The sequence below is a fragment of the Morus notabilis genome, unplaced genomic scaffold (assembly GCF_000414095.1).
Source record: "Morus notabilis unplaced genomic scaffold, ASM41409v2 Scaffold329, whole genome shotgun sequence".
NCBI classification, from domain to species: domain Eukaryota; kingdom Viridiplantae; phylum Streptophyta; class Magnoliopsida; order Rosales; family Moraceae; genus Morus; species Morus notabilis.
Window position 1 is genome coordinate 1,610,433 of NW_010358084.1, and position 10,813 is coordinate 1,621,245.

Genomic DNA, 10,813 nt, shown 5'->3' on the forward strand with positions numbered 1-10,813 from the left:
ATAACAAACTATGAATCATGATTCAAATCATCCTCCAATCAAATCTCCTCTAAATCTAGCCGTTACTAATTGGCCATCCTTTTCCATAAATGGCGTGGACTGCTATGCCACATGCACTATTTATCGGTTAAAACTCGTCCCAATGCCCGCCGCGAGTTCAGAGAAAAAGAAAAAAAAAAAAATTTGAAAGAAAATATATTTACAAAAAGACAAAATCATACCCTGTTATATTGTATGACTTGCTTATTAATTCTCGTGCCTTATAGTTATTTTACGTAATCACCCTCCGCTTCAACAGTTAATATCGAATCATGCCACCGCCACCGCCACCCCGTCACCCAAACTAGTCACAAAAACATTACTCCGGTTACTCAACTTGTTTATAGTCATTTGGCAAAAAGTTAAAAGTTTTACAAGATAAAAATCCCATAAAAAGAAAAAAGCGTTTCATAAACATGAAGAAGGAGACCCAAGTGATATAATGAGATGTTTACTTTGGTCAAAAGAAAGTACAGCGAGACATTTTCAAAAAGATAAAGTGGTCACCATCTATTTTATCAAACCATCGTATTATATTAAGTCTTATTATGTTTCATTTATTTCACTAATTTAAATTTAAATTTTAAATTTTAATACAGTAAAAAAATTTTAAAAATAATCACATTTAATTTTTTTATTACAGTAAAATATTTTCATATAAAATCACATATTAATTTAAATTAAAAACTCGAATCAACAAACTAAACGAGTCTTTAATTTTATAATCTTTTGTTTAATAAAAAAAATTATTAGTGTCATTTTGAACCCATCTCATTTGTAATTTTAAAAGTTTTAAAACTGACTAATAAAACAGAAAAATCTAATTAAATTCTACTCAAATGATAAAGCCTACTTCGTAATCCCTTTTTTCTTTCTACCATATCTTAAAACATACACTATAACAGAGTGTTTCAATCAAAAGAACAAGAGAAACATGAGCGGATGATCCAATCAGTAAATAAAGCTATAGAAGTGGTTAATTGGTGGGCCTTTCAGATTATGTGTCTCCAGCTGTAATGGTGTCTCTATGTGTTTTCCAGACAAAAGTACTTTTGTTCTTATGGAAGTTTATAAAAAAATTTAAAAAAAAACTCCACTCCGTCCAAAATATAATAAAAACAATTTTTATTTCCTTCTGAAAATCCAAAAAAACAATCACAAGTTCAAACACAGAAGAAAAAAGAGCCCGTGAAATTATTCCCAAAAACGCGTTTAATTAAGAGTACATTTGGTTGGAGAATTTAAATTATGTGATTCGAATCATTTTTAATTTACGTAAATTTTTTATGAGAAAAAATACTGTAACGAACCATAAATCATAATTCGTATCAGAAAATAAATTTCTCTACCAAACATCCTCTGGGTACTTCTATGCTCATTTTCTGAAATATTTTTAATTACACACACACAAAAAAAAAAAGAAATATAATGGCATTTAAGTAATAAAAACGAAACAAACTCCTTATTTAAGTGAACCTGTATATAAACCCGACATGAGTCTCTCTTCCCTTCCATCCTTCTGACAGTCGCAGCCATTAGCGACTGTTCTTTTCCTCATTTTGTTTTTCATTTTTTTTCTTCACATTTAATATCCCAAATATCTTTTCTCTGCCATGGCTAAGCCAATCTGGTTCTCCTTCTCTGTTCTTCTTCTTCTTCTTCTCGTTCAACAATGTCGTTCAGAGAAGAGAACCTACATTGTTCACATGAAAAACCACGACAAGCCCTTAGCCTACGCGACCCACCATGACTGGTACTCTGCCAATCTTCAGTCCCTTTCCGCTAGCGCCGAAGATTCCCTCCTCTACACCTACACCAACTCCTACAATGGCTTCGCCGCCTCTCTCGATCCCGACCAGGCCGAGTTGCTTCGGAAGTCCGACTCCGTCGTCGGAGTTTACGAGGACACGGTTTACACTCTCCACACCACTCGGACGCCGGAGTTCTTGGGCTTGGCGGTGGACAAGGGACTGAGTGCGCAAGATGTGAACCAGGCCTCCGATGATGTCATCGTCGGAGTTCTTGACACCGGCGTTTGGCCGGAGTCGAAGAGTTTTGATGAAACCGGAATGCCCGAGATCCCGGCGCGGTGGAAAGGCGAGTGCGAGTCGGCGCCGGATTTCGATCCTAAACTCTGCAACAAGAAGCTCATCGGGGCGAGAAGCTTCTCGAAGGGGTACCAGATGTCGAGCGGAGGAGGAAGCATCGGGAAGCAGCGGAAGGAGGTCGTCTCGCCGCGCGACCGCGACGGGCACGGGACCCACACGGCCAGCACCGCCGCAGGTTCTCACGTGGCGAACGCGAGCCTCCTCGGATACGCTAGCGGCACGGCCCGTGGGATGGCCACGCGCGCGCGCGTTGCGGCCTACAAGGTCTGCTGGAGCACCGGCTGCTTCGGGTCGGACATTCTGGCTGGTATAGATCGGGCGATCTCCGATGGCGTCGACGTCCTCTCGATGTCTCTCGGCGGCGGCTCCGCTCCGTATTATCACGACACCATCGCCATCGGTGCTTTCTCAGCCGTGGAGAAGGGGATATTCGTCTCCTGCTCCGCCGGGAATAGTGGGCCCAGCAGGGCTTCGCTGGCAAATGTGGCTCCGTGGATCATGACGGTCGGGGCCGGCACTTTGGATCGTGATTTCCCGGCCTACGCTGTGCTCGGGAACAAAAACCGGTTCACTGGTGTTTCCCTCTATAGCGGACCAGGAATGGGGGATAAACCGGTCGGTTTGGTTTACAGCAAGGGGGCCAACAGCAGCAGTGGGAACTTGTGCTTGGCCGGTTCGCTCGAACCGGAAGTTGTACGTGGGAAAGTGGTGTTGTGCGATAGGGGCGTTAACGCGCGCGTGGAGAAAGGCGCGGTCGTGCGCGAAGCAGGCGGGATCGGGATGATTCTAGCAAACACCGCCGCGAGCGGCGAGGAGTTGGTGGCCGACAGCCACCTGTCGCCGGCGGTTGCGGTGGGGATGAAGGTCGGGGACCAGATCAGGGAATACGTGCGGTCGGATCCAAATCCGACGGCGTTGCTGAGCTTCGGTGGGACCGTACTGAACGTACGGCCGTCGCCGGTGGTGGCGGCGTTCAGCTCCCGGGGACCCAACCTGGTGACGCCGCAGATCTTGAAGCCGGATGTGATTGGACCTGGGGTGAACATCTTGGCCGCGTGGTCGGAGGCGATTGGACCCACTGGGCTTGAGAAGGACACGAGGAAAACCAAGTTCAATATCATGTCAGGTATGTAATGTAAATGTTATATTCAATTTCTAACGGCTATAATTTCAGTTATTTACGTACTTGTCAACCAATAATATCGTACAATTATGGTATCATCATGTTCTGATGTGGAAACTAAGCCCCCCAATTATTTTTGCATTAAAAAGGATATAATTTTGTTAGTCAATTCATAGCAGATGCTAGTCTCTTTATTATAGTCAAGTGCTTGGCCTTGAGGAGAATAATTACATATCAGCATTTTTTTTCTGAAGAATTGACTAATTGGTTTGTTGTCGAATAGTTAATCTATTTGTTCTGGTAAAATTGTAGATTGACTTGTAATAGTAAATAATAATGTTCGTATACACACTTGGGCTGTATATTTCACAATAAGAAAAAGTATTTGGTAATTTGACTGTATGTGTTGTAGGGACCTTAGTGTAACAGGCTTCAATGGATTAATCAATTTTGTTCCTTTTTATTGTCTAGTTATCCATTTTAAGGTGTTTACTTTTTACTAATCCTTGTATTGTCAGGCTGCAATGGATTTATTGTCTAATTTGTTGATACATAACTAAAGTGAAACGAATTAGGAAAAAGTAAAAAAAATAAAAATAAAAAAATAAAAATAAAAATCTCTTGGGATTGGAGGAGAGAGTTTATGGTGAAAGGAAGAAGATTATCTACTGTTGTTTTTTGTTTATAATTGTAGAGCCACCATCTGAGCTATATATCTGATATGTATTGTCTCTGGGTGGAAAAATGCAGGTACATCAATGTCATGCCCACACATTAGTGGTCTAGCTGCACTACTAAAAGCGGCTCATCCAGACTGGAGCCCAAGTGCAATCAAATCAGCGCTAATGACAACTGCCTATGTAACAGACAACACCAAGTCCCCACTCAGGGATGCAGAAGGAGATCAAGTCTCCACCCCATGGGCTCACGGGGCGGGCCACGTTGACCCCCAGAAAGCCCTCTCACCCGGCCTGGTCTACGACATATCGGTAGATGAGTACATCAACTTCTTGTGCTCCTTGGACTACACAACTGATCACATCCAGACCATTGTCAAGCACCGCAACTTCACCTGCTCCAAGAAGTTCTCCGATCCCGGCGCTCTTAACTACCCTTCATTCTCCGTCCTGTTTGCGAACAAGAGGGTTGTTCGCTACACTCGTCGGTTGACCAATGTGGGAGCTGCAGCTTCTGTGTACACGGTGGCTGTGAATGCACCTCCGACAGTGAAAGTCACTGTTAAGCCCGCCAAGCTTGCGTTTAAAAGCGTTGGGGAGAGGCTGAGGTACACCGTGACCTTTGTGGCCAGCAGAGGTGCAGCCCGGACGTCAAGGTCCGAGTTCGGGTCGATCGTCTGGAGCAACGCCGAGCATCAAGTCAGAAGCCCGGCTGCTTTCGCATGGACGCAGTTGTAAGATTGAAAATAGTTTGGTGCCTTTTTAACTGTTGGTTCCCCCTTTGGGTTTTTCTTTGGCGTGGTGATAGTCTTTGTGGCTATTTGGCAAGAGGGAAACAGCGGCCCAAAAAAGAAGGCCCTGATCTCTAGTGATTTTAAAACCGGAAAAAAAAAAGTATTTGGGTTTTTTTGCAATTGTAAGCATTTCAGAAAATGGGGTGGAAGAAGTTCTTATAAAAAGGAATTTGCAAATAAGTTCTACTTCTTAATCTAATTTTCTGATACAATGACATAACAGTGTTTTATCCCTGTGTATGACAGTCAAAACGTTGTTACTTGCAAGATGGAGAAATTTTTATTTTTACGTGAAGCCAGAGTTTTTCACCATTTGTACTAGCAAGTCAAGTCTTTTCCAATACCAAAGTAAAAACATCATTCACCGAATTCCAAGGTTAAAATCGTAGCAAATAGTGAAACAATAACGCCACAATTTTGTGTCAAAGTTTGGTGTAGACAATATGAAACGAAAGAGGGCTTTCATTTTGCATCCTTCTATATATAGAAACGGAAGTGAAACACTACATGAACATCTGCCCTACACCCTTGGGCTGTGTGTTGGATTTCTACTGAAACACTCATTACAAGGGAATCAGCCTCGAACATGGGCCTGTCGTGTAGCTTTAGTTTTTCAACTCAACCATCAAAAAGCCTGTCATTTTGATGATCTGAATCAATTATGAATCTGGCTGTAGGGCCACGAATGTAAATTATGGAGGTCAGAGTGGAAGAATTATTATTGCCAATAAACCCAAAAACCTATCCATGTCAGAGTAACTGTTGCTAAATCTGAAAGGAAAAAAAACAAAAAACAAAATTCTAACCTTTGTATTAAGTGTAACCATGGCCACTAAGTAGTTCCCAAAACAGACAACAAAACCAAAGCATTTAATTCTATGCCACATTTCTTATATCATTATATCTTAATTTGATTGTGTTCAGTCTTGTCATGACTATTTAAAGACCCCAAAATTCCAACTTATCTATCATGTCATTTGGATGTTGAAATTGCATTGAACAATCCATTTATTTACACTGCAGAAATTCCTCCAATAATCCAAAGCGCAACTTCCTGATATTTCCTTTCCGGCCCCGGAAAAATAAAATTCCTTCCAACACTAGTATTTGCAAAATTATATTCTAGATAGAACTTAAGCATGATGCATTTGTAGAATATAGGATGAATACAAGGAACATCAAATAGCAAAAGATTACAACATAATTTTGTACAATAACAAGAGCTGGTACCTATAGACATGTAGGACAAGTGCATGAGCATTTGCATTTGCATTTGCAGGAAGAGCAATCAGGGCGTGAACAGGTGGAAAAAATGCAGCAATTTCTGCTGCACGAGATGTTTTTACAGCAATTTGATCGGGGGCATGAGCAGCAGCAGCAGCAGCAGCTGCTCCGGCAGCAACACCACTTTGGTAACGCACAAGTGAAACACGAAGGGCAACTGCAGCACTTCAGGCAATGGCACGGACTGCAGTTGCAGTCACAGCAGCGCGGCATTTCTAGGTGAATGGCGCAGCATGAGCAGCATCCGGGAGAGCAGCAACAGCAAATCCATGAAAAGTTGAAGCACGGGATTCGACTGCATAACAAGCATTCTCGTGTTAGACACTGAAGCATCCGCATTACGTTTGAACTAGCAAATTGGAATTTTGGCTTGTAAATAGGAAATGCAATCACATAAACTTTTTTCTGTATCTAAGATGCAAGATATAACCGAGAGAGCCTAGAATTTGTGCCGACATTAGTCCTTAACTGTTACTAATTTTAAAGGTACCAGAAAAAAAAAAGAATCTTAATTTGTTCCTGTTTTGCTTCAGATAAGCTCAAACTCATGGTCCGGTACTTTTTGTTTAAACGTAAGAAGGAATTACTGCAAGATAATTCAGAACATACCAGAGCCATTTCCAGAAACGACATGAACGGCGCTTTTTCCGATTTCTACTTGAAGGGAAAATCATATAAGGATCATAACACAACAATCTCAAGAGTTTGAAAAAAAAAAATCATCAGAAGTAATCTTACGTTGGTATTAAAGGATCAGGATTTGACACCACAAATTCAGTTATCCTGCAAAATAATCACATCCAATCTTCAACAGGTGGGCTATATATGGAAGCATAAATATAAAAAAAAAAGAAATGCCCTGTAACTGATTGATGAGCTTACTCTTTGCAACATCTCGAAGAGGGTTGAATTCGCTCCGCAGATTTCAATTCTTCCTGCTCAAACATAAGTTATTACATGAAATGCTTCCCTAGTCATAAGAACATAAAACTGTAACAGAACAAGTGAAATTTTTTTGTATGTGGGAACTTTATGAGAAGAGTTAATAAAGAAGAAACTTGTTCCTTAAACGAAAACCGGTCAAAAACTTGGGAACGACACCAACAGATCAGACATAGAAATAGAGCTAACATATTATAAGAACCAGAAGATCTCTAAAGACAGACCATTAGCTTGCAATTGAAGGGCCTAAAATGAAAACTTCTAATCGTTCTGTGAAAAGGAATAACTCCGCTAGTTCTATTGTTGGTTACACTAATAAAGACTCATACAAGAATATAAAATATTTTAGTTACATGAACAAGTTTAGAGTTCAAAAATAAAAGTTTTAACTTCAAGTGATTTTTCTTATAAACAAAGTGAGATATCCCCTAGATCAGAATTTGAGAAGGAAAAAAATGTTAACATCACACTTCGAAACGCTTATTTCCACTCTCAAACACTCCTAGTTGATCACCAAAAAAAAAAAAAAAAAAAAAAAGGGAATCTCAAGAATTGCCACTTGCAAACCAAACAGTTTTTGAAATCCCCTGACCTAACAGAGCATGGGAAAACCATATTATTTAACAACAATAATCGACCCCATTTACACGTTAAACCAAAACAAAAATAAAAAATAAACAACTTGTGAAGTAAACAAATATTTTTGTTAAACACACACCTGAAGAAAACCAATCTCCCTCTCAAGCATCTGAACTTTGGCCATTTCCCGGCGCTTCCCGTACAAATCCGGATACGCCGGTGGGGACTTCGGACACGGCGGCGGCAGCGACGGCACGTTCGAAGACCGCCCTGCCGGAGCAGCACCGGCGGCAGCCATTAGTATTTTTCTTTCTTTTTCTTCTTCTCTTTTTTCTTTATTTTGAAAAGAAAAAGAAAAAAGAAAACAAATTTGTCTCAAAGGTGAGAACTTATTGCTGTTGCAGCGAAAAACGAAGTGAAATGGACATAGCAAGAGGAACCCAGTAGTAGTATTAGTACGACGCAGTAATGCAGTGCGCACAGAGAGAGAGAGAGTGTGTGCATAGTAGTACTACTCGCAGTGGTAACAAATGCTTATGCCACGAGCTAAGGCAGGCTAGTAATAGTAGTATAATATTATTAAGTACTATGAATAAGAAGAAAAAAGAAAAAACTATAGGTGCGTTTGAAATTTATTTTAAAATAATTTTATTTTTTATATGTAAATAAAAATAAAAATGTTTTTAATTTTAAATAAAAATTATTTTTAAAAATATGTTTGGTAATTTTATTAAGAGATTATTTTTAGTCTAAAAAATTTATTAATGTCTCTCTCTTTACTAGAGAGAAGAGAAAACGAAAATAAAAAATGAAAAACGACTAAAAATTATTTTTCATTTCTTTTTTATTTTATACTAAACCAAAAAATCGTTTTCATTTTTATTTTTTGTCTTTATTACGCCAAACGTCGTTTTAGAATCGTTTTTATTTTTTCTTTTTCACAAAATGTGAAAAATAAAAAATGAAATCAATTCCAAACACGGTGTTATTACTGTGAACGAAATTTTGGGCCATTTGGTAACGTTTTTAAAATGAATTTGTTTTTAATACAAAAGTAAAAACAATATTGTTTTAAGAATTATTTTGGGACTGATTCTGAAATTGTGTTTAATTAGTTTTTTAAGATATTGTTTTGAGTATAATACAAAAATGAAATCGTGTTTGATTACAATTATTAATTAGTATATTATAACATTGTTGATAAGTACTAGAAAATGAAAGCAGAAAAGAGAAAATAACTTTCATTCATTTTCTAATTCATTCACAAAAATCATTCTCACTATTTTTTATTTTCGTTTTCGTTTTTAAAATATTTGCTAAACAAACACAGTTTGCAGACCGGTTTCATTTTTGAACCTCAAAAGTGTTGGTTTCTGAATCGAATTCGGATGCGGAAGTGTGAGGTTAGCGGATCGTGTATAACAAAAAATTTCATAAAATCTTTGAGATACTCTGTAGATTATATTAATTTATACACGAATAAATTAATTACATTACTTTATTTAATAAGAACTCAATTAGGAATTATACCTAGCTGCCGATTAGGATGATAACTTGAGTTCTTTGACCACGAATAATCCTTACTCCAAAGCCTTGTGTCTAGAACCAATGTCTTCCACGTCAATTCTTAAGATCCATGAAGATGTGTGTGTGGGCACACCTGAGACAAAACGGGTTAGAATAAACACTCGAATTTTCACAAATACCAACGCATGCATGATGTGGAATTTTTATAGAAAAATTTTTCCTCTCACTATATTGGAGAATTCGGCCACCACTCTTAAAATTAGGACAAAAATTGTGTCCCACAATTTTCTATTATTCTCTTATTTATAGAGTAGAAGTCAAACTTTTAGAAAGAATCCAGTCTTTATCTCCAAGATAAAGTTTGTTAATTATCTCCTATTTGAATTTGGAACAAAAATCTCCCACTCCTTATCCTCAATATGGCCGGCCAACATTAGGTGATCCTATCCCTATGGTAGGCGCCAAATACAAGTAGGGAAGGAAAAGAAAATCATCATTTATCCTGCAGTCCAATTTTGACTCTAAGTCAAATTCTAATTTAAGTAAAACTTAAATTAATTTGAATTCTAAATTGAACAACTTATCAAATAAGTTTAAATTGATAAATCTAGATGTGTTCACACTGTGCCTTGCGTTCACACTATGTGAACACCTTCACATAAGTGATCTAAAATTCAAATTCAAATTTAAATAATCACATTATTTAATTTATAATTAATTCTCAATTAATTATTCTCGAGTGTTTAATTTTAGAATTCTGTAATTTTAAAATTCTCATTTTGCCCTTTGTGTCTTGTAGAATTCCTAGGATGACGCGGGGACTAATGGACCTATAACTCTGAGCTCCAATAAAATTAATAATTAATTAAACACTTTAATTGATTAATTAATTCTGTTAATTTTATTAGTTACTCCACTATAAACTTGGAATTGCACTCTCAAAATTATGGACATAAATTACTTCTAAACTGTGAAGTGTCCATTTGATATAGTCACTGCATATAGATCAATCCTCCATAAATAATTCATAATTAGAGCTAGGTAAAATCCGTTAACCTCTCTAATTATATATTCATCCTTAAGTACCATTGGTGCTCTAATGGATAGTGATTCATAAAACACATTCATGAACCAGAGCGCTCTTAGTAATCCAAGTACCGAATCAACACTCAAGAGAATTATTTATTTGCTTATTTCTCAATAAGGAATGGATTTCATCTCGTATAATAACATTATCGGCTACCAACTTCATCATGTCTCCAAAATACAAGGAATAGGATTAAGGGTCTCGAAATTCGTACCGAGTAAATCAAAGACACAAATCCACAAATATGAGTTTGTTAAGAACTCAGGATTAAAATCATTTTATATATGACCATCGGTAGACTTAATTAGAAATTCATATTGTGTATGTGTCTTTGTTCCACATAATCTCATTATGCGTAATACATTCATTTAATATCTTGTCATATTAACAGTGCGGATAACATCATTCCATTCTAAATGGGAATGACATGTATTAGTAATGTTCTAATTAAAGATTCCTGACTTTAATTAAATTTATTACGAACATCGCTTTTTGATTATTATCCTTAAATATTATCCTCTCGCATACAACACTTATATACATTGTTTAGGGTCACATAAATAATCACATAATTTTCATTTGATATTCATAAAATATTCACAAATATATACACATAAAATGATGAATAAATTCTTTTATTAAATAAATAATTA

General features: G+C 37.6%; 2 protein-coding genes across 2 annotated transcripts; one reads left to right on the top strand and one right to left on the bottom strand.

Moving 5' to 3' along the window:
- Nucleotides 1-1,548: 1,548 nt before the first annotated feature.
- On the top strand, nucleotides 1,549-5,036 carry LOC21410024 (subtilisin-like protease SBT1.8). The gene is made up of 2 exons (XM_010091868.2): nucleotides 1,549-3,273; nucleotides 4,021-5,036. Exons 1-2 carry the CDS (start codon nucleotides 1,653-1,655, stop codon nucleotides 4,683-4,685), a joined length of 2,286 nt encoding a protein of 761 aa, XP_010090170.1. The 5' UTR covers nucleotides 1,549-1,652; the 3' UTR covers nucleotides 4,686-5,036.
- A 134-nt stretch (nucleotides 5,037-5,170) lies between these two features.
- Nucleotides 5,171-8,035, bottom strand: LOC21410025 (guanine nucleotide-binding protein subunit gamma 3). Its single transcript, XM_024161469.1, is given in 7 exon segments — nucleotides 5,171-5,375; nucleotides 5,972-6,063; nucleotides 6,065-6,320; nucleotides 6,635-6,679; nucleotides 6,764-6,808; nucleotides 6,908-6,960; nucleotides 7,686-8,035. Coding segments are annotated over 7 exon segments (666 nt in total). The 5' UTR covers nucleotides 7,845-8,035; the 3' UTR covers nucleotides 5,171-5,359.
- Between the last annotated feature and the right edge of the window lie 2,778 nt (nucleotides 8,036-10,813).

Excerpts from the sequence above, each read along its gene's own strand:
- LOC21410024 (XM_010091868.2), top strand. The coding sequence starts at position 1,653 with ATGGCTAAGCCAATCTGGTTCTCCTTCTCTGTTCTTCTTCTTCTTCTT. Across the intron at positions 3,274-4,020 it reads CAAGTTCAATATCATGTCAG|GTACATCAATGTCATGCCCA; the intron begins GTATGTAATGTA and ends GGAAAAATGCAG.